The sequence below is a fragment of the Dermatophagoides pteronyssinus genome, unplaced genomic scaffold (assembly GCF_027571235.1).
Source record: "Dermatophagoides pteronyssinus isolate colony J.1.1.1.1 unplaced genomic scaffold, Derpt_VIB-CSIC_2022.12 sq0001, whole genome shotgun sequence".
NCBI classification, from domain to species: Eukaryota; Metazoa; Arthropoda; class Arachnida; order Sarcoptiformes; family Pyroglyphidae; genus Dermatophagoides; species Dermatophagoides pteronyssinus.
Window position 1 is genome coordinate 4203793 of NW_027461525.1, and position 24874 is coordinate 4228666.

Genomic DNA, 24874 nt, shown 5'->3' on the forward strand with positions numbered 1-24874 from the left:
TAATTTGATTAATTTTACAAATGAAACAAAAAAAAATTATTATTTTCGAAACTACATAATTGATTCGATTTGATTCGATGAAAAAATGATCTAAACACTACAGTCATAAAAGAATTAATAATGAATAATCTATGAATAATTATTTCTACGTCGATTTATTGATGAATTTTGAGATTCATTTTATACTGTAGTTTTTACTTGGAACAACAGTATTCAATGAAATTTTTTTCTTTATCAAAAAAAAAACAAAACATACGATTTATATAGCCATGCTAATAACACCATACATCTTGTTGACAGAAGAAGAAGAAGAAAAAAAACCGAAACATTTTTCATTTACAAACAATTCGTTTCCATGGAAACTTTCTTGTTATGAAAAATGAATTTGAAAATTCTTTGCGCCAAACGAAAAAAAAACTTATAATTATGAGAATGAAAATTAAATCATAAGTTATAAATTTAAAATAAATTGATGATGTGTTCGATCAATTTTTTTTTTTGATGTGTCAATCAACTTATTATCGTTAATTTAGTTGATAATACTAAATAATAATGATGAAGATGTGATTATCCACTGTGATTATCATTCAATTTTTTTTGTTGTTGGTTTGAATGCTAAACACGTACATCAGTACTGAAACAAAACAAAAAATTATGCAAATAAATTAGTTGAAAAAAAGCTAGAACTTTATGAAAAAAAAAAATTTTTTAATTATATATTGCACAGAATGTTTTTTGCTTTTTTTTGGATAAAATCGACAGCAAAACGAAAAAAAAAATTGATGAAATAAATTATCCACAATAACATAAAAAAGTAAAACACTGACTGGCTGAGACGAAACACTTTTTTCAATTTCAATGCGCATGCTCGAAAAATGGATGGCTTGCATTTTTTATTTATAAGGGTCTTTTGATTTTTACATAAACAAATGGCTGGCTTGCATTGGAATTGGCCTTATGACTAAGCTAGACTTCGTCTACTTAGTAGACGAAGCCAATGGCCAATGGCTTGCAATGCTAGTGTTTACATAAAAATAAAAAATATAAGAAAAAAAATACATTTGTAGATCCACAAAAAATCAACAACAACAACAACAACAATCACTAAGCGTGTTTGATATGTAAATGAATCAATTACAAAAACAAAAAAAAAATGTCAAATATGTTTGCATTAATAATCAAATAAATCAATAAATCAATGTTTTTGTTTATTTCACTAATAACTATCCATTTATTTATAAAAATAAATAAAAAAAATTATTATTATTATTATTTACTGATATTGCCAAGTTGTTTTAATCGTTTCATTGAAAGTCTTTTCAATCGACTAAATGAACTTATATTTGTTTCATTTAAATTACCACTTATTCCTGTAATACGTTCATCAATATCTGATGATAATTCACCATCACTATGTACTTGTCTTGATTGATCATTCATATTTGCTATTATATTTGGATTCATCGATGATCTTTCTTGATTTATTATTGTTGATCTTTGTAATGAATCATCAGATTCTTTTCGTTGAAAACGTTTTGAATAAGTACGATGAATTCGTGATAATTTTTTCAATGAATCACGAGTATTCATTTGTATTGAATAACGAGGATTTTGACGTAATAATGATGATGACATTTTCATCACAGTATTATCATTAGCCGTTATATCTGAATGATATTTTAATTCAAATTTTCCCTTATTTTTCCATTGTGTTTGTACATTATAAATATTTTCATCATCATCTAATACACGACGATAACTTAAACAATTTTTATTCGATTTTTGTTCACTTGTCTGAGTATCAATAAAATTTTCAATCTCTTCAACAAGTACAAATTTTTTCGAATCTTCATTTCGATGTGCTTTATGTAATGCCTGTTGAATAATATCCTGTGCTGTACTGTTCACTAATGATTTCAATATTGTATATGGTTGATCTTTGCTAACATTATAGATACAAACTAAAAATGTTTCATTCTCATCTCGTTTGTTGTCTTCCCAATCACCGGAAATTTCCTTTTCAGATGAATGAGAATTTTCTTTATGTGCAGAAGCAGATCTAATTGTTGTCATCCACGCTCTTGTGCTTGGATCATCGGCTAATCTTTTTAGGATAAATTTTCCATCACCTTTCCAATTATTCTGTGCTTCTAATGGCCTTTCATTTGGATCAAGAATTCGTTGCGTTAATCCACTTCGATCACTTGGACGTGTTTTTTCCCAACCTTTGTCCACTTCTTCGAGCAGAACATAATCATTAACACTTTCGTTTGGTTTATTTGCTTTGGACAAAGCTTGCGAGATAACGTCATTAACAGTACTATCTTGTGTTATTTTTAGAATGGTCGATGATTCTTCAGGTATAACACCATGGACAACTAGAAAAAACATACGTCGCTTCACCGATGATGTACTAATTGGTTCGATTTTGGTCGAATCTAATTTATTCAAATCGATTTTCGACAATTTATTATTCTTAGACAATTGATCTAACGATGTATCTGATTGAATATCAAGACCTTCTTCTTCATAGCTTGAATATATGAACAATGTAGACAATGGTAAATTTTGATTCAAAACGTTTCTTAAACGCAAATGTCGATAACCTTGACGTAAACATTTCATTGGTAATGTAATTTGAGCAACCATTTGATTCATTGTTACATCAGTGACGGTTATTCGTAGAAAAACTAGATCGACAAATTTTACCTGCATTTCAATTAATGAAAAAAAAATGATAATTGAATATTAATATTAATACAATGAATATATACCCGAAATCGAAAAGTGTCATTCCAAATAGGATTCAGCGAATTACGTTGTACAATTTTAGTTCGTTGTCTATTGCAATCAATCGGTATTCCAATTGTTTCTACTTCAACCTGTGGACTTCCTGTATTTGTATTTGGACAAACATATTGGCCAGATATTATCTGGTAAACATTAAAAATAAAATCCTGTTAAAGTTTTGTCTGGTATATAATTAAATATATGAACACATACTGTTATAGTTAAATTGATTGTATGTAAACCATCAAATTCTTTGTCCCATGGATTGAATCGACCATACATCATATGAGATTTATCGCGCATTACTCTTGATTTTAATACATATCCACATCCACCATTTTGTTCAAACATTGCCGAATTTATTTGAAGTGCTGTATCAACTGTTTGATAATTGAGCGCTACATTTTGTATACCAAATGCCCAAAATATAACCGGATTAAAATTGGAAGAATCAATTCGCATTCCAGTTGGATATGTTCTCATAATCTGGCTTTCCGTATGAGATATAACAGTCAAAGGATTTTTTCGACACAATTTTTTCGCAGTATTTTCATTGATTGAAGCTACTTGATAACAAGGTGCTGTTGAATTTGGCCGTTTATTTAGTCCCCAATTTGTATTGGCACTTTGATAGGTTGGTGACAAATTATTCAGTTCTCTTGAGAAATCATCTTTTAATTTGATCGAATCAGATACTGACAAAAGATTTTGATTTGATTGAATGTTAACGTTCATTGTATTTGTAGACATAAGTTTACGTGACGTAATTTTTTTAGACACAGGCGTTGCCATTGTTGAATTTGTTGGACTAACACTTAAAGAAGCATTTTGTTCGGAGCGAAGACCATGAAATTTTATTGCTTGACAATAAATGACTAAATCGGATAGTTCAGGCGCTATTTGACTACTCGATTTACGAGCCGATTTATTATGTAATGGAGAATTGAATATATTGTTATCACATTCGTTATGTGAAGAATCAGATCGATTTGATCTAACTTGTCGCTGACTTTTTGGTGTATCTTTCTCATTTGATACGTTTCGTTTTTCCGGTGATGTTTCAATACTTGTCAAAAATGATATTGGTAATAATTCTTCAACATCTTCATCATCATCTTCATCATCATCTTCATCATCATAATCATCATCTTCATCATCATTAAATGAACCTGTGCTTGTATTGCTCACTAAACTATTGGCTCGATCATTGATTGATTTACTATGCGCTAAGCTTACTCGCATTCTTTGATTAGCTAAGTGTATTATAGGTGCTCGTAATTTTTTATTTTTAATCAAAATTCTATATTTTAAATGATTTGGTGATGGCAAACGTGGATCATCAACGTAATCGCTTTCAAAAAGAAATTTTGTGACTAGTTTTTCACCAAAAACAAGCATAAATATTTGTGCCATTCTGGCTTGTTGCTGTAATGAGCAATGATTTTCAACCGAAAGTATTACTGGATATGGTGATGCTACAAAAGCTTTTTCATTGATTGTTTCGACAACTTTTTTGAATGGTATTTTCGATGTTAATGTATGGCCATGATAGATCACTGGCATTCCATCATCACCATCCCAACAATCTAATTCTACACAACGGCAACCTGTTAAAAGAACTTGACTGTATAATTCGACAGAAGATTCTCCTTTTAATTGATGACCAGTCAGATAGGTATTATGACTTGTTGCACAATAATAATGTGACAGCGGATAGTTCATATCTTCTTCATTAGTTTGAATCAATTCGGGAGTATAGGCAAAATTATCTTTATCCATAAGATAACAAGCAAATCCTTCGAATGAAAAACAATGTCGTTTACGTAATAATACATTAGGCTCATGCATTTCTATTAAATTTTTAGCATCATCTATTGTGCTTGATTCAGATTGATAAGTAGTTAGAAATGAATGAAAATCATTGGCAGTTAAAATCGATGTATTCAATGAATCTATTCCAGCACTGTTAGTTACAATACTGGCTGCCGAAATTGCATCGAAAATACGATTCTTATAGTCGCTTGTTGAATGTATGTCTGAATTATTTCGTGTCAAAAGGCCGATAAATTTTCCTTTTTTATCATCCCTAGAAATCTCTTGGCTATTTTCGGCTAGAGATTCTTTTCGTGATGAATTACTTTCGATTTCTTTGATTGCATAAATATCGCCTATCATTCAAGCAAGAGAAAAAAATTAATCGTTTGAAAAAATAAACTCAAAAAAATTGACATACTTTTTGTTGCAATTTGTTCGAATATATCTTTGATGTCACGACGAATGCAGATATAAAATGATCGAAATAATTGAGAATATTCAGAAAAAGACAAATTAGCCGAATGTGTAATAACCGAACGATTTTCTACATTTCCATTAGTCGTCGCCGATGTTGTACGCATTTTTTGTGTAACTTTCAGTGATGCACTAAATGAATCTAAAAAGGTTGAAAAGTTACGTTTACAATATTTTTCTCGATATTCTGATGTTAGTTGTGTTGTATGAATTTGTGAAGGATGATAATTGCTGGCCAATGTATTACACCTTATAGGAATAGTATCGGATGTAACAAAATTATCATCAAAACTGCTTTGCGAATTGTTCATATTTTGATCAGATTCGGCATGAATTTGTGTCGATAAATTGGAAGATTTAAAATGATGTGTTGGTGTCGAATGATCACTGCGACAATGATTTAAAAAAGTATCCGGTGATGAATTTATTGATAATTGTGATCGATTGCTCAATTCACGATTTACGGAAAAACTTGTTCCTGTTTTTTTCTTTCGATTTTTATTCATATTATTAAATCTATTCATTGATGAATCTGTTTGCAATGATTGATAGCTAGAGCCCATTGTATCAATTGTCCATTTACGTCCACCAAACATTCGTATAGCTTCAGCAGGTGTTGGTCCTTTACAAACTGATTCTTCATAATATGCTTGAAGATATTTCTCTTTCAACCATGATATTCTTTGATCTGTTAATCGTTTTTGATTTTGTAATAATTTCAAAATACTTCTTAAACCTTCTGTCCATATTGATAATGTCATTTTCGGTGCTATGAATTCGGTTGTTCGATTATCACTAAGATTTTGACCAAATAACAATTTAATACTATAATTGTTATTCGGATCAGCAAATATTGAATCAATAAAACCATGACGTCTTCCAATCATTGGCAGATCGGCACTAGCTGATCTTATGAATACATCTTTTAGATACATTAAATCTAAGAATCCTTCTTCAAGACCAATTAATGCCGGTTCTTTAGTTTCATATTTTAATGAAATACCAGGCAGAATAAAATCCTCAATGTCATATGATAGCTGATAATCCTGTGGTGTATTATTACTTGATCTAAAAGTAGTGCTCCAAAAAGGTTTACACCATACAATCATAGAATTGCTTTGTTCGAGTTTAAGATAGACCACAGATGAACGACCACTATCTTCTTCATAATGAATTATTGTTGTACCATGATGCATTACCTGCAAAACATGATAATCAATCATTTGAGGATCGAATGGTATAAAACTAATTCCATGTGTTCGACGCATCGATTGTATAGGTTTGTAATAGTCTACATCAATTTGATAAAGATCTTCATTTTCTTTTCTAATTAACGATTTCGAATCAGCAGAATTTTTTTCGATTGTTGCATTCAATTTGATGTGACAAGAAGTGTCGTCTTCTTGGCTGTTGTTTATATTATCACATTGTGTTTCGCTTGTGATGATTCCCAACATAGCTCGTTCATCGGATGTTTGATTTATTGTTGACAATAATTGATTTCGTCGAATTGAATGCACATGAAATGTCCGTAAATTGTCCATAACTTGATGAGCTTTATACATTTTTTCCATGTTTATAATGCCTCCAACACCGATGCGTGACATATAATTATTATCACCATTGAAATCGGAAATTGTTTCAATTCTTGGTTGATGATTTTGACTAGATTCAATTGAATCACGATAAATGTTAGCATTTTCATTGGACAAAACGATCAGGCTTGGTACACGTTTTAAGATATTTTTTAGATCATGTAGAAAAGCTCCAAAAAATGGAATCACTTGTGAATGTGGAATGTCCAATGCTTTTATAACGGCTATTTTATACTCATCTGATGGTTCATTCAACGTGAGTAAAATTTTTGATAATTCATTGAATAAATGAAGATCATCTTTTTGTTCAATTGACAACCAAAAAGGTTTCAATTTTTCTGATCTAAAAAAATGAAAATGAAAAATTTAATTATTATATTTCAAAAATGTTTTTCAAAACAATTTTATTAGGCCTAGTTTTTCTTTGAAAAAAATATAAATATATTATTACTTTAATCCTGCTAGTATTTCAACGGCTGAATTGAAATTTCCCAAATTCCAACATGTTTGTACCACTCTCATTATACTTGACAAAAATGCTTTCCTAAATTTTTTTTAAAAAGAAAATTAAATTTCATTTCATTTTTTTACTTAAATTTTTTTTCTTTGTTCACCTCATTTCATGTGTTGGTTGTGAAATTATAAGTTGTGTGATCCAGGAAGACACCTCATGAAAACGTTCAATCAGATCTTCAACGGTAAAAGCTGTTCGTACATTGTCATCTGATTGTTTGTTTTGTTGTGATTCATCATCTTCACCGGTACTAGAAATTCGAGTGCTAAGATCTAATGTCACTAATGTTGCCAAACATTGCAAACAAAAAAAAAGTAAATGATTGAAAAAAATGGTGCCAAATATAAGTATAACAAAAGAAAAAAGGAAAAACAAACCTTGCCGAATATAATGAACTGGTTGAATATTATAGAATAAATCATATTCAACTTGAGCAAGACAAAGGGCCACTTCTTCAGGAAAATGTAAAATTGATTCCAAACCTAATAGTTCATCACGAAAACGCCTTTTTTGTTTGCTATCTGAAACATTGCCATTGTCTATTGCCATTGAATTGTTATTGTTGTTTAATTTGGAATTATCTTTTTTTTCGTTTTGTTTCCATTGTTGAAAAGTTGTTTATTGAAAAAAAATAGATTAGTAAAACAAAAACATAATTATAAATTAGATTAGAGTTTAGAATTATTGGGATCGACTATATGACGATGACAACAACAAAAAAGAAAAATAAATAAATAACGAGATAACGAAACAAAAACAAATCATGATTAATTGGAAAATTCGACATACATTCACAGTTAATCACATTTAATCAGGGCTCATTCTTGTTTCTTTTTTTACTCTAACATTCAACAACGACAAAAAAAACTATTTTCATACCTTTGTTGATATTATTCTTGGAACAGTACCGTGATTCATTTGCTATCAATGCATCTAAAAAGGATGAATCAACGCTTTGTAATATTTCCCATAGAACAGTTCCAATAGCACGTAAACTATTATGTGATGATGTAATGAATGACCATTGTGTACCACGAAATTCTAACACTAAACGATCATGTGATCGTCCACCACCAGTACGCCATTGTTGTAAATTATTTGTCGGTTGTGCTTTAGCCAATTGTAATGTATTACAATCAAGTAGTACGATACGTTCCAAACAGATGCCTAATAATCGTGTTGCACGTCTATTTGTACGGCCATGAAGTAATTCTTTAACTTGAAATAATTGACAACCATATGCGGGTAAACGTTTACAAGTTTGTATATAAAGTTTTTTCAACTGTTGTTCACTTTCATAAACTGATGTATGAAATAATTTACGCTTCTGTTCCTATTTTTTTATTCAACCAGAAAAAAAAACGGAAAGAAATGAGACATGAAAACAGAGAATACCGAAATGATGCAAAAATTAATGAGAAAAAAATTTTCCCGAAAAAAACTAGTGCAAGAATAATGAATATATAAAAAAAAGTAAAAACGGAAGGACAATCCAAATGATGAAAATCGAGACAAATGATTAATTTATTTTCAACCATAGTGAATATAATCTTTTCTTTTCTTTTCGGCACTGAAAGTTGATGACAAAGAGAATGTGCAAAGCACTGTTTTTTTTTGGCAAGATAAATATTAATAATGTTTAATGTTTTTTTTCTATCTTCACATCAATTCAACACCATAGACCGGAAAAATGAATGGATGCCATTCTCCATTTGATTTGAAATGGGAAATAGTTTTGATTTTCATCGACTATTTTACTATCATCCAGAAAAGAAACTATCATTATTCATTTGAAAAACATTCAGTGATTTATTCATTCAGGATTCATATATATATTTAGATAATTTTTTTCACCTCCCCACAAAATTATAATATGACTAACTTACTCTTATTGTTTTGGCAATATTTTTACTACTTTGATAGATTGGTGGTAAATATCGTCGAGCATCGATTGAACTAAAATTATAATCAGTATCATTCCAATTGGCTGACATCCATTGAAGTATGCGATTTGCCGTTTTAGTTGAAAATGTTTGTAAAATATTGCTGCTGTTGCTACTGCTGCTGTTATTATTAGCATTATTATATTGAATACGATTTATCTGGTTAAATTTAAAAATCGAATCATTGGTTTTATTGGCTGTGGTGTTACTAAGAATTTTATGATTATCTTCTTCTTCATCATTTTCATCAAACGATGAAGACATTGCTGATGATGATGATTGAACTGCCGTTGTTCCAGTTTTTGTTATTGTTGTTGTCGGTGTACCACGAAACAATTTACCCGAAAGATTTTCCTGCAATCAATATAATGATTTGTTTCAAGTTTCTAATTTTTTTTCATTTTATTTTGTTCAAAACAAAACTTACCTTTACATTTTCACTGATAGGTCGTAATTTTTCACCCAATACAGATGTCGATTTGTTCAACATTGATGATGAAGATTGTGCAATAATATCTTCATGTGGATGATGATGATGATGATGATCTGATTCATTATCGATCACTGTTGCTTTGTTTGTCGGTGGTGATGTTTCATCAATACGTAATTGAATAACAGCCAAAGTGACCGCTTCTTCTTTCGAACATGGCAATTGTCCACTAAGAATAAGTTTTTGAAGCTATGAAGTCAAGATTTGTAACAAACAAACAAAAAATTGCATAATAGAAACAAACATTTTAAAATAACGAAGACTGTAATATTCACTGTTTTTAGTAATGAACGAAAAGTTTCATTTTATTTTATAATTAACTAACACGAACAACAATAATGTAATAAAACTTTGAAACTAGAAAAAAAATCTCGGTGTGAATGTTTTGAAAACAATTTTAAAAAAAATCAAATAGATAATTTGCAGTAAAGGACAATAGGCGATTTTCGTTTTTACCGAATGAATTGTCCAATACACAATGTCGGTTTAATGATTGAATGCAAGCGTTTTTTGTTTTTTTTCCATTGGTCAAACCCTTGATTAAGATATTATCGGCACCATCATCTATTTCGATATATTAAAGATAAATTCAACAAATATCTGCACTGTATGAATCGAAGCGTTGATGAAAATGAAACATTGATGTGGCCAAATAATATAAAAATATGGTTGGTCCAAAAGGCGGCGGCGTTGATTTTTTTTTCATTCTTCAAAACGACAGGCGTCATTTTGTTTCAACCATCATCATCTTCATATTTTTATGAAGCATACATTTTTATATTATAACATCGATCGTATATAATATATGATTGTTTATGTATTCTTGTTTTCATTTTGTTAATATTATTATTGTCGTTTTCGTTGTAGTCGATACGGAAAAAGAAAGAAAGAAAGAAATAGAATGTAATATGTGACTGTGTGTGTGTGTGTTGACTGTTGTTCATCATATATCCATCAATAATCTAGCTTAAACGTTTTATGTAATTCACAACAATTGATCATTTTATTTTCGAGATTAAGGGCCGTTAGTCGTAATATTTTTATTATAAATAACCAATCAACCATCATCATCATCATCATCATCATCATCATCAATATCAAAAAAAATATTCCAATTCTCATCCACTCAATCTTTCATTATTCATAATAGAGAAATTGGAATTTTTTTCCCTTGTTACAAATATATATTCTATCATCGGAAAACATTAAACAGAACACACACACACACACAGAAAAACATTCGATGGATAATAAATGAGGATGACTTGTGAAAGCTAATCAATTAGTGATTTGAAATGATGGAAAAAACCCCAAAACAAAATAACAACTATGTAACAACTGTGTGTGTGTGTAAAATTAAAATAAGGAATGAAAAATGTTTTTGATCATCATCATCATCATTTTTTTCTCGATATTCTTCAGGGAAATGTGATGGATATGATGATATTATCATTTTCATTATAATATTTATTATTATGGTTTACAAGGTGAAAAAAGAAATGGGTATTTTTGCTGAACATTTATTCTGTCTATTCTTACCATAATGAATGTGTCTCTTGTTGTGTGTATTTATATGGTGATGATAAAAAAAAATGAATAAATTTTTCTTGTCATGACGACAAGTATTTTTTTTCTTCTTCCAAATGTATATTTGGAATGAAAAAAAATTTTCTTATATACATTAATATTGCGTGAAGAAAAATAGAAGAAAATTCATTCATATTACACATATAGGTTATTGGTTATTTCTTTGGATTTTGGTAGGAATAATAATAATAATAATAAAATGTATAAAGTTGAAAGAAAAGAATTTTATTTTAGTCAAAAAAAAATGAATTCATATAGTTTTTTTTTTGTTTAGTACATTCACTTTTGTGAATGTTTGAAGAGAAAGAGAAAAAAAAAATTCAAGAAAATAGAATAGCGAATTCTTTCGGATGATTTGGAACCCATCATTTTTTTAAAAAAATAATAATAAATAGAAAAAAAAATTTTATTGACATTTACACTTATTTTGAATTTATTTTCGTGCCTATTGATTTTTTTGTTGTTGTTGTAGATATTGTGTTGACAAAGAAATAACCATCAGTAAATATCAAAAAATAATGAAGAATTCTTTTTCCTTGTCTTCATTTCGATTCAACTAAATTATTAAATTGAACTAAAAAACAACTTACCCTTTCATAATCTTTGTTAATTTGTTCATCCATAGATGGCGTCTCTGTAAGTGTTTCCGATTCCTTTTAAAATAAAAATAAAGTCATTATGATGTGTATAATATGTTAAATTAGTTACATTAATAATTGCTTGATAACGAATCTCTTCACAAAACCAACGATATTGTTCACCCATAGCCGATACTCGATTTAGAAATTCTATGAATTCACGTCGAAAAGCAGATTGTTGAAAATCATCTGGACAAATATTGATCCAATCGATAATCAATTTCATTATTGCTTTGTGTATGTTGGGCATAATCCATTCGTTGATAACCTGACCAGTGGAACCGGATCGTGAACCTGTTTTTGTTGAAACCGTACGATGTGAACTACATCCACAAGAATTAGGACTTTCGCTAAGATTTTTAAACGAATGTTTTAATGGCGATAAGTTTGGGCTTGTTTGATCTAAATGTTTGCAAAAAATAATAGAATAAAAAAAAGAAAATTGCTTTATTCATTGTTCATACAAGAATCAGAAACAATTACTGAAATTGAATATCTGATTATTGGAACGATTATCGATGGCAGCATTTTGTGAACTTTTACAATATGCGCTCATTCTCGATGATGATGATGTTGAAGATGGCAGCTGGTTATTCTTCTCTTGCTGTTGTTGCGTTTGGATAATCGGATTTTTAGGCAAATGAAGAAGAACGGTAGGAAAATTTTCTAATGTTATTCTTGGAACACTTCGTGATCGTGGTCGTATGAATTGATTACCTACATTTTCAAATGTTTCTCTGGCGATATTTGCTACCGGATCATTAACGGTAGAATTTTGATTCAAATTTTCACAAAGTACAGGAGATTTTGGTAAATTTTGTAATTCGCGTTGAAAAGATATTATATATGCTTCTTCAGCATCAGAATTATCGATTGAATTATTTGGATTGGAATTAGCTCCATCAATGGAAAATGTATGATGATTTTTATTCACTTGTTTATGTTGCTGAAGAAACAATGTATCCAACTCATTGACATGCGATTGCTGTTCGATCAATGATACGGGTTGTATTGACGATCGTTGTATTGATAGCCTATGTGCGGTTGTTATACTATTGTTACGGCTTGTCGTTGATAAGCAATCCGACATTGAACATTTTGTTCCCAGTGGAAATGAGTTTTGTGGTGTTAATCGATAATTATCTGTAAGACCTGGATATAGAGACGTCATTAAAAATCAACATGAAATCAATTATATTAAATCTTATCAATACTAGCCTTTTGCTGACATTCTTCTTTCAAAATCGATTCTACCAGGCGATAGACTAGAATTGGAACAATGCCAATCAATATTTTGTTTAAGGTTAGGAAAATTACAATTGCTAGCATTGGAATTGGTTCGTGAACGATAACATTCATATGAACTTGCTGCCGATGAAGCAACACTAGCACGAGATTGTAATGTCCAATAAGAAATTGCACCAAACATTCGATGTTGAAGTACTCTTAATAAAATTATCGGTTGTAATGTCATTGGTAATGTGGATAAATAAAAGAAACAATTAGGATAATTCGTAAAATGATGATTAGTGATTAGACCGGAAGGCATATCAACTTGAATAGCTGGTGGGCATGTATCTTTCATGCTATTGTTTGTCATTCCATCAATGAAACAATTCATTGTTTCATCATTCAATGGATCTAAACAAAGACTATCTTCTCCATTGATTAATTTATCCTAAAATAAAATGATAATAAAATACAACCACACATAACAAATATATTATTAGTGAAAATTAAATATTTTTCTGCTTTTTTTTGGAACAACTTATATTACTTCAATTTTTTTTATAAGATCAACCACGATATTTTCCACCGAACACCCTATCAAAATTGGTGGAGTTGTTCCGGAAAAAACGACGCTCGGAGCTATTGACGTTTGTATTATGTAACTATCTTCGGCTGAATTGTTTGAAGGTGAATGCCAACTAAGATCATCTGAATTTAAAACAAAATGTATGTTTGATAATCGATTATTAAATAGCCTCAAGCGTACTGAAATTGAATTGAATTACCCATCAAATCAAATAAATAAACTTTGTTTCGTAATCGTTTCTCAAGACCAAGGTAAACCATTATTCGTGCGGCTTGATGTTTGACAAATTTTGCATATTTTGTACTGTGATTTGTATAAAACCATTCATCTGATGGCAATATTAACTGCATTAATGTATCAGCAATATTAGCATCAATCAAACGTTGATGATTATTCGGATTGATAGAAATATTTGCTATTGTTTGTAATGTCAAACAAATCAATTGTGGATCATTGGTAGAATCGATCGATGAGATAAGAACTTTGAATGGACCTTCTTCAATCAATCGTTTTTGGGCATCATCATTTTGACTTGTATATAATATAGCACGCGCCGAAAGTATTTGAAGACAATGATATAAACAATTGCGACATCTGTGATGAAATATTGAAATATTTTTTCAGTTTTTTTTCTTATTATTATTTTAAAATATTTTCTTTTCACAACCAATTCTTTTTACCTTTTACTTGGGATGCATAATTGTTTTGATTCGGAAAAACGTTTATGTAATGTAATAGCATTATTTAACACATTGAGCAAAAGATCTAATCCTTTATGAGACAAAATAGTGATAAATGTTTGAACATTAAAGCTTTTAACGGTATTATCATCCAAGTATCTTTCTTTTTCATTATTGTTTGTGCTATGGATTTTGTTGTTATTTTTTCGATTCAAATATTGTTGAAAATTTGTATCATCACTAGCATTAGCTGTTGTTGTTGTTTTTGTTGGTACAGTTTTGAATTTTTCGGAAATGATTCGAAATCTTTTTTGTTTTTGTTCGACTTTTGGCGATCGATAAACATTTTTGACCCAGAACATCAATTTTTTTGTCTCGAAGCTGAAATTCACGAGGAAACAACAGCAAAAAAAAATCAAAATCAACAAAGAATTAAAAAAAAATATAATACGATAATTCGATTTCAAAATTTATTTCACAAGCATTAAATGAACTGCTCACTTTTGTATGACGTTCGAAGATGATGATGATGATGATTGTTCAATGGAATCTTTTTCTATTTCTAATTCTATCGGATGGCTTTTGTCATGTTTTTTATCGTTATTGCTAGGATTTTTCTGTCCGATTCGAAATGATTCATGAAGACGTAAATGTTTGATATGTTTGCTAAATTGTAACGCTGACGATGTGTGTTTGTTATCATTTTCCATAGGTTCTTCATGGCTAAATATTGAAGTCGATTTTTTCGATTCTTTTTCCCTACTTTGTACATTGTGTTCATAAATCTGTTCAAAATCAAGTTGCGAATCAAAAGTTTCGTACCGGACAAAAGCATCAATAATTTTATTGATTATCAATAATGAAGTGTATTGAAATGTTTGCCCACTTTTCAGGCAATGAAATGCACAATCGATAAGGTCACACAATTGACTTGCCAATTGCTGTTTTAATCGAACAATCCTAATGATCTCAATTTCATTCGTATAATTTATTTGTTCGTAATGAGTTCCACATGGATCGAAATTTCGATTAGGATGATTCTGTTTATTGTAAAAAATCTTCTTTTTTTCCATGGAAAAATTTTCTATGATTGTCTAATCGTACAACAGTGAATTAATTACTGAATCTCCCTTGAATGTATGCTTACCTGTAATGCTTTTTGTAAAAGTTTAGAAAAACTATCATGCAGTATGGATAAAATATTTTGTTGTTCATTCATTGAAACTATTTCGGGTAAATATTTTTGAAGACAACAGATAATCTTCGGTATACATTCAATATTTGATGCCATTTTATATAATGTTTCGATTGCATCCTGTAATCGTTTGGTATTTATTTTTTCGTTATTCTTATTTTCATCTAATTTTCAACGATCATAATACTATTTGATAATACTAATGTAATAACAATGTAAATATTTTCATACCTTGTGTAGTTGTACGACTTAACAAAGTTCGAGCAATTTTCAATTGATTTTTGGCATTATCCTCACCGCTACGTCGTCGTCCAAACAGATAACGTGCCCCAAAACTTGTATGTGAATGAGGATGATGATTAGTTGAAGTCTGTGGTTGATTATTATCATTGTTATTATTGCCAGACAATTGTAATGTTGATTGTGACAACTGTTTACAAAATTGTGTAATTGGAAAAAGTAAATAGAAACAAATCATTTTTAACAATTTTCAATTATTATTAATGTCAATTAGATAAACTTACATTCTGTAAGGATTTCAATGCAGAAGTTTTATCGCTTTGTGAATCGATTGCAAAACTTCGTTTATGACCAATAGAACCGGGTGATGTTGGCAAGAATAACGTGGAATTAGAAGTGGCACTATTTGTTATGCTCTTTCTTTGTACATTTTTTGGCGGTGCTTCCGTAGGTGATTTATCCTCTTGGCTTAAAGTAGTTGTATCTTTACTGGATTGTTTGATTGTGAATGGAAAATTTTTCCGTTTAATTTCATTGTTCATAATTTTTGTCTCGAAAAATTTTGCAAGATTTGTTCCATTCGTATAAGAATCGGTGCTATTTTCCTTGAAAAATGCTAAATTGTTGACTGCTTTGATTGGAATCGTTTTTGATTGTTTTCTATGTTTAATAAACGGAACAGAATCTCGCCTACTATCAGTAGTTGATCGTAACAATAACTGTTCGAAAGATTCATCTATGATGGCCGTTTGCATTTGTATAATTTCATGAGCAAATGTTTCATCAACCAAATCAATCGGGGCAACATTTTTATTATTTTTTGTTTTCAATTTAGCTCCAGAATGAATAAGCAATTGTAAACAAGATCTAGAAATATGTTGTTGACAAAGACATAAATGTAACGGTGTCACGCCATGGCCATCCATTAAGTTTACATTTGCTCCATAGGCGATTAGTTCACGAAGAATTACCGAATTATTCAATGCAACAGCTAAAAATATTGGAGGCAATGTGAACAATTTCTCTCTAGTATATTCTTCATCATAAGTTATTCTAGTTCCATCTGAACAAACATGAACAGTTTTTTTATCAGTCGATATTTCTGAACGGATTTGTATTATTTTGGCACTTTTGGTTGACGACCGGCGACTATTTAAATTGTATGGCTCACTACTTATAGAATATTGATTAGATTGCATTGATTGAATCGATGGTATTTTCGGTGTGTTAACTATATTTGGATTTAATAGCAATGGTAAATTAGCCGATCTAATGGATGGTGAACGTATTAATGGCTCACAGCTTGTTGATGGAATATTTTCAAAATTTGAATATGGCAAATGGTCCTGACTATCTACACTGGTGTTTCTTGATCGTCGAAAACATTCTGTCTGATAGCAAGTTTTACCAGGATTATTCGGATCGATTCGATGTTTTAATAAAAATAAAAAGACATCATAAGCATTATTTTCGATTGCTAGATGAAGTGCAGTAGAAAACAAATAACTATTATCGCCATCTTCTATGGAACTGGAAAGGCCATGAAAATAATTTTGTTCATCAATAGCGAACTGTGTTTTCAATACAGGTCTTTCAATTTTTTCATCTTTCGACAATGATAAGGATTTTTTTGCTGTCAAATTTGTTTTATCTAGTGATTCATTTTTGCCATCATCATCACTATAGTAGTGTTCAAAAATTTTCGAAACAAATTTCACATCATTATGGCGAATTGCTTTTTCCAATAATTGTTCCGTTTCATAATTTATATCATTTATAGAAGATGCTTGACTATTATGTCTTGATATTGATAATATAGAAGCCATATGTGAATAGTTTACCCCTATATTGTAGTTCGTGAAGAGAAATAAATAAAAATAATTTCAACAGAACAATGACGCATTTGTTTGATTGCAACAATAATAATGGTTTACCTGTATTGACGCTCAACGCGGACAATGATTGTGGCTTTCCGTTCTCGATTTTTGGCTGATCAGAAAAATGTTGTTCATCTGTTTCTATTGCTATACGTGTGTTTGTTGAACCGACCAATGAGATCGACAATTCTGGTGGTGCTTTACATTCATCTACTGATTGTGTACTAATTTTTATTTTAGATTCATTCTTTTCACTATATTTTTGTTTGTCCATTTTGTTTACGATAAAAAAAATTTGATCAGAATCGTAAATAATTATACAGATTCTTAATATAATGACCAACGATGATGATGATAATGTCCGTGATTGTGATGGTGATGAAAACGTCAACGGTAACAATATTTGTCGGTAAAGATGACATTTGTTGAAATCATTTTTATCAACAATAAAAAATTGATTTTTTTTATATGATCGATGCATTAGAACAATGATAGTCATCTGTCAGGAATTTATTTCGAACAACAACCAAAAAAAAAAAAAAAAATGAATAAGGAAAACATTCAGTTCAAATTTCATAAAGCAATTTGTTGAAAAGATGATGCAAAAGAAAAATTCTTCGGCAAAATATTTCCTCAATAAACCATTTATAGACCATCAATTTTTGGCATTTAAGCAAAGAAAAAAAAACGATAAGAACATAAAAGTTTTCAAAAACAAAAATAAACATTAAAATTCTTGTTGGTTTATTGGATTTATTTTTGTATTTTTGATAATACGTTTTATTTGCAAAAAAGCAAGTTTCAAACAATTTCTGACAAATCACAATTCTCTTATCACATTTGACCTCACCCTACACACGAATGAAATTAATGACTACTAAAAATCATATTATTATGTTGGCGTAACATTTTTTTTTACTTTACTTTATTTTTATTTATAATTTTATAATTGAATAAAAGTTTATTATTTGAATGACTATTTTTTTCAAAAAAGGAAGATATTAATTCATTAAATTATTTGTTTCAATATTTATGACCTTTTATGTATACGAATATTCTTTTATATCTATTCTTTTATTGTGTTCAATATTTAGTCATTGTCGGGGTCTTTATTTATCTTTCCTTTTTTCTTTCTCCATTCTTATGTTTCTTATTTAATCAATATCGACCAGAATCGATTTTAAATGTCCTAGTTTTTCGTTTTTGTTTGTTAAATTTTATTCTAAGATAGAATATGATTAAATGAAATGCCTGGTCTAACCGATAAAGGTAATGAGAATAAAAAAAATCGACCATCTTCAATTTTGTTACGTGTACTTTTTTTTCTATATTTGTATGTGTGTATATGCAATGTTTGATGATAAAAATACTGTAATGCAAATCGAAAATACATATGAAAAGTAAAAAATTATTGGTTAAAAAAAAAAATATAGTAAACAAAACAATATAATAGTGGGAAGAAGAAAATGATGATCTAAATGGGCATATAAAATAATATCAAACAATGATAATAATGATGACGACAATTTTTTTCTTTCTTGTTTCTTGGTTATTTTCATCAGACCATAGATAATAAATCTAACCAAAAAATAACCTCAAAACATTACCGCCCCTTCTATTTCTTGGTTCTATTCAACCATTTCCAATATTATATTCCAAATAAACAATAGCGTGATTAGTGGCAGTTAGTGTCAAATATAAAACGAAATTTCATTTATTAAAAAATTCTTCACTTTTTTTTGCTATACGTAGTTTTCGTTATTTTCTTATTTATTTTACCTCCTAAATGGAGTAGAGAAAAATAAAGTATATATAAATTGTTCGATATTATTATTTCATACAGGAACAATGATTTTATCATCTTTTATTTTATTTTTTCTCACTCTCATTCATTAAGAATTTCAAGAAAAATTATTAAGTTTAAAATTTACTACTATTTTCATATTAATAGAAATGTTTTTCTGTGTGATACAGGTTTCAGACATCATTTATTGTTACTGATGATGTTATTTTGCGGGTAACGGTTGACAAATGCACTTAATCATTGAAGAAAAATAATGGAGGAGGGACAAAATCGGAATAAAACATCAATGAAAATAAATCTTCATCACTTGATCAATTGATTCTGTTTTTCTTTCTTGATATTTTTTTACATTGAATCCATGTGCACGCATAAAAATTGTATACACAACATGATCAAAATTGATTTATTTTTTCTGTTCATACTTTATCGAATATCCAAAATGATTTTCAATCAAATTTTCACAAACACACATATACACACACTCTTACAAACAAAGGGCATAAATTCTTAATTCTATTCATCAAATAGTTAAGCCCTAGCTTATGGTAATTAAGGTATTTTTTTCATTTAATTTTCGTATCATACATTTTCTATCCGATTCTTATAATAATTTACAGGTAGAATACAATGATAAAACATTAATATGCAATGTTTTACCGATCTTCATTGATGAAAGAATAAACGAAGCGAAGCGAAAAAAAAACAAAATAATAATAATAATAATAATTCTCACATTTCAAAATCCAATATTGTTCTTTCGAAATTGATCATTGTATAATTATTCAGTGATTTACATGATAGGTGTGAAAAAAAGAAAGAGAGCGAAAGAATGAATCAGCCGAACATAATTTTGTTCTGTTTTTTTTTGTTTTGTTTGTTCTATGTTTAATGAAAAAAAATATATCCATGATTTTCCATGATAATCATATCACGAATGTATTAGTCTATGATATATGATTTTTTTTTATATTGTACAGAATTTTTTTCCCTATATCCACATAAACGGTGAATTCCAAGAAAAAAAATTTAATTCCGTAAGAATTTTGATTTGCCCTATTAAAAGCCGTCAAGCAGAAGAAATATACAGTTGGAAAAAAAAGACGAAAATCTTTGTTATTTTTAACTGCATTTGACAGATCTCCTTTTTTTTTGTTTCCTGTCCACAAATATTCACTTTTAGTGCTTATGTATTCCAGTACATTTTTTCTTTTCTTTTTTGGATCACGATTCTTGTTATTTTTTGATTTATTATTACTATTATGGATTTGCTTTGGTTAAGCGGTATGTCGGATGTTTAATATGAATTGATTCACACAGAAGGTGAATTTATTATGAATGATATTTGAATGATGATTGGATTCTTAGTTAGAAAATAAAACAATGAATGATGAACATATAATAATCATTAATGTACTTCTCAATATTTTCTATCGTTTATACCCGAAGGTACAGGGTGTTTTTTTTGTTTTGTTTATAAAATCATCAAATGATGCACAAAAAACAAATGGACAAAAATAAAATATATTGTCTTCCCAAGTGACAATAGAATGATAGTTTGTTTTTTTTTCCTTACCATAAAGAGATAAATTTTATTCACAACAACAACAACAACTTGATTGTGTCTTTTTCTTTTTTTTTTTTGATTGATTTTGTGGGACAAATATTTATGGAAATTTTGATTTCTGATTTCATATATTTTTTTTATATATTCATCATATTGTTGATCAATAGGTTTATGTTTTTGACTATTCAATCATAATGATTTCTTTTTATTTTGATGTATGTTTAGTTATTATTATTAAATTGAAAAGTTTACAGATTTTCTTTCCTCTCTTTCTCAAAGTCCTTTGAGAGAATCCTTTCGTTTTTCTTGTTACATTAAGTTTATGTATTAATCTATATATATTTTTAAAAAATGATAAGTTTTTACAAAATTCAAAGATGAAAAAAAAGAGAAAAATTCAATTTCCCTTGAGTCAGAAAAAATGACTGAAAATCTAAAGAATTTTTGTTTCTGATTTATAAGAAATTGAAAACGTGATTTTATATTCGTCAATGAATGACAATTTTTTAAAAAAAGAGGATTTCTTTGACAAAAAATAACACTATTCATCCATATGAACTGAAATTCAAAGGATAAAAAAAATTGATAAATTCTAGTTTGACATGAAAAAAAATTCAATTAATTAATGACCAACAAATGGTATCATTTAGGTTAATGGATTCTCTTGAGAAAAAAGAAAATGATGTTGAGGTTTATCATCAAACTCTGATTGTAACTTTGCAAAACATCATATTATAATTGAAGCAATATATTGACAGAAAAAAAATTCAAGAATAAAGTTATAAATTTATAAGACGATTTTTTTCATCAGTGTTTCACACAGAAAAAAAGTTTACTTCATACAAAATACTTGAACACTTTCAACAACAACAAAAAAAGATATTCAATAAGTTATCGATTACAATTAAACAGAAAACAATGAAAAACAATAATTTTAGCATAACGAAACGATAAAAAAAAACAATTTTTGTTTCTATGCAAATGGTGAATGAACAACAACAACATTTCGTAATGAACAAATTCGTTCTTTTTTTTCCTGCCATAACTAATATATCAATCCATTTCGAAAACAAAACCAATCAATCAATTTCTAAAATGGTTAAAAGTTTTTCTCATTCATATTCTCATTGATATAACAAAAAATGAATAATAATAATTTACATGAGAATTTTTTTTTACTGTTTGCAAAAAAAATGTTTTGTTTTTATTCATTTTATTATTGTCATCATCATCATCATCATCATAATATTATGACGACAACATTGACAATTAATTATATTTATATAAGGTGTCCATGTACAAAATATAATTTAATTGATTCATATTTTTCTTAATAATAATAAGTTTGTTTATCAGACTGTCAAACCGAATTTCCCATCAAGAATAGAAAAAAAACAGTTATTGATTATCATATTTTACTGAAAATTAGTTTTTTTTGCATCCTTTTCGGTTATCAGTTAATATTCATTGATATATATTGAAAATAAACACTGTTTTTTTTTCTCTTATTCCATTTCATTGGTCTGATGAAAATTGAATTTTTTTTTCTTGTTTGGTTTCATGTCGATTTTGAGTGACAAGCAAACATTGTTCACATAATTGGATAATTAAAAAAAACACACACACCATATACTTAAGCTAATTCTATGTTTCCATTGAATGTGGCAAACAAAAAGTTTTGTGATTTTTTTTTGACTGGTTGCTTCGAATAAGCCATCGATGTCACTTGGCAACCATCATACTATTCATAGAATAGAAACGAAGAAAAAAAATGAAATAATGTTGATTAAATTAAAATTTTCAAAAAAAATTTACTTCAAAAAATGAAAGAATTTATTTATTATTTATTTCATTAAAAAAAAGTATTCTGCCAAAATAAAAATAGAGAGAATTTCACATTGATGGCCCTTCTACAGATTTCAATTGTTTTTAAATAAAAAATTTCAAATTTTCATAATCAATTGTTATGAGTTTGAGTGGAAAAAAAATTGAATTTCGATCACGTTTAGGTCAAGAATTTCTATCGAGAATATTGAGTAAACTTATTTCAAATTTTTATTATCAGTTCAATTGATTCTGATGAAAAACCACAAGCCATTATCATAACGATAATGATGATGTAAGATCATCCATTCTATCTATGATGAGCTAATGGAAAAATATGAGGAAATAACTTAATAAAGTTTAAATCGAATTCAACAAATAACAAACAATGGGAGAGAGAGAGTGAAAAAAATTATGTAAATGTAACTATACATAATTTACAGCAATATCTAATAATAATATAAAATATAAAATAATTAATACATACAACATACATCTACTATTGTATTTATTTAGTAGAATTTTGATGATTCATTGACAGTTGATGATTATGATCATGATGTTGATGGCTTAATTATAGATTGATTACAATACGAAATAACAGCAACAACAACAACAAAAAATTATAGATGAATTTTGATGAAATAAAACAGAAATGTTATTATTCATCCAATTCAAATTGCTGATGTTTGACAAGTATAATCAAAAAAATATATATAAAATAAACAAAAATAACATTCATTACAAAAGAATTATGATGATGATGAAATGTTCAGAGAAGAATCATTTCCTTAAACAACAATATATTGATTAGTCACCTTGATGATTGAATGATTTTGCAAATGAAAAAATTTGTAACAAAATGCCAAAAAAATGGCTATATTTTATTCATAGCCATTTCTAAATAGATAGGCAAGAATCTGTAACGAGTTTACCGATAGATAATTGAAATATTGAACACCATAACAATGAACAAACATTGACGATCATTATTTACGGATAAAGTTTGTGTGTAATATGATCTTATTCATGATCATCACAAACAACAACGAAAAAAAACGAAGAAAATTTGATTGAAAATTTTTCATTCCATCCATCCCAAACATCAAAATGATGAATGAATTTATTCTGATTTTTTTTTGGAACATTACCAATCAATTTTTTTATTTTGCATTTTTTTCGTTGTTAAAATGATTTTCACATTGATAGATCATTCTGAAACATCAAGAATTTATATATTTTTTATGTAGATTAATAATAATTCAAAATGACAGAATATCAGACGGAAAAAAACCTATATGATTATACCTTGAGTGAATTTTTTATTATTTTCAATAATTTTTCTATTTATTGAATGTTGTCGATATTTAAATTGACATATGACATGATGAATAATTTTTTGATATGAAATGATGTTGCAAGATCACTTACACTTATACATTTCAAACAAATGGATGGAATTCTTTTTTTTTTTTTTTGATAAAAAAATCTACATATAAATAAATAAATACCCAAGTGTACATACACACATCACACACACGAATAAATATGTATTCACAATATTTATTTATTCACATATCAGGGTAATAAGTTTCGAAAGTAACAAAAAAAAAAAAAAAATATTGAAACAACTTGAATGGACAGATTTGAATGAACCACACTGATTAACAAAACACTATATCTTAGATATCCGGAATAGCAGAAAAAAATGTATGATATATGCGAGAAAAAACAAACTTCGGAATAATTTGTTGGTAAGTATTGATGAAATTAAAAGGCGGCAAGTCAACATTTTGCCGCTTGGTATGTTTAGTGTTTATGTGATAATTGTAACAAAGTTTTTCGTAGCGTCTGTGCCACCTATCTCAAAGAAAAAACTTTCACTATCACTCTATCTCTCTCTCTCTAGGGTTTTTTGCCCAAACCAAATAACTGATCAACCAGGATCTCTATCTGGGCTGAATTTGTATATGTGTCTGTGTGTGTGCGAATTCGTATGGCCATAGAGGCGCCAATCTTTCGAATGCC

At 28.6% G+C, this 24874-nt stretch overlaps 1 protein-coding gene across 6 annotated transcripts; it reads right to left on the reverse strand.

Annotated features, from left to right (window-relative positions):
- Window positions 1–853: 853 nt before the first annotated feature.
- LOC113789238 (uncharacterized) lies at window positions 854–23452 on the reverse strand. 6 transcript variants are annotated; one of them, XM_075820617.1, is made up of 24 exons: window positions 23341–23452; window positions 17712–18153; window positions 17078–17620; window positions 16062–17008; window positions 15769–15967; window positions 15490–15701; window positions 14844–15436; window positions 14343–14723; window positions 13862–14256; window positions 13624–13784; window positions 13065–13524; window positions 12330–12998; window positions 11917–12248; window positions 11799–11861; window positions 9559–9810; window positions 9075–9485; window positions 8068–8521; window positions 7566–7769; window positions 7289–7469; window positions 7126–7218; window positions 5024–7017; window positions 3004–4958; window positions 2775–2933; window positions 854–2709 (listed from the first exon to the last, which is right to left on the reverse strand). In XM_075820617.1, the coding sequence occupies exons 2-24, from the start codon at window positions 18151–18153 to the stop codon at window positions 1270–1272; spliced, it is 12540 nt and encodes a 4179-aa protein (XP_075676732.1). In that variant the 5' UTR covers window positions 23341–23452; the 3' UTR covers window positions 854–1269. The 6 variants fall into 6 exon arrangements, with proteins under 6 accessions (XP_075676732.1, XP_075676729.1, XP_027194550.2 ...); XM_075820614.1 differs by having other exon boundaries at window positions 14844–15101; window positions 15165–15436; window positions 16062–17620; XM_027338749.2 differs by having other exon boundaries at window positions 12330–12450; window positions 12568–12998; window positions 16062–17620.
- Window positions 23453–24874: the final 1422 nt, after the last annotated feature.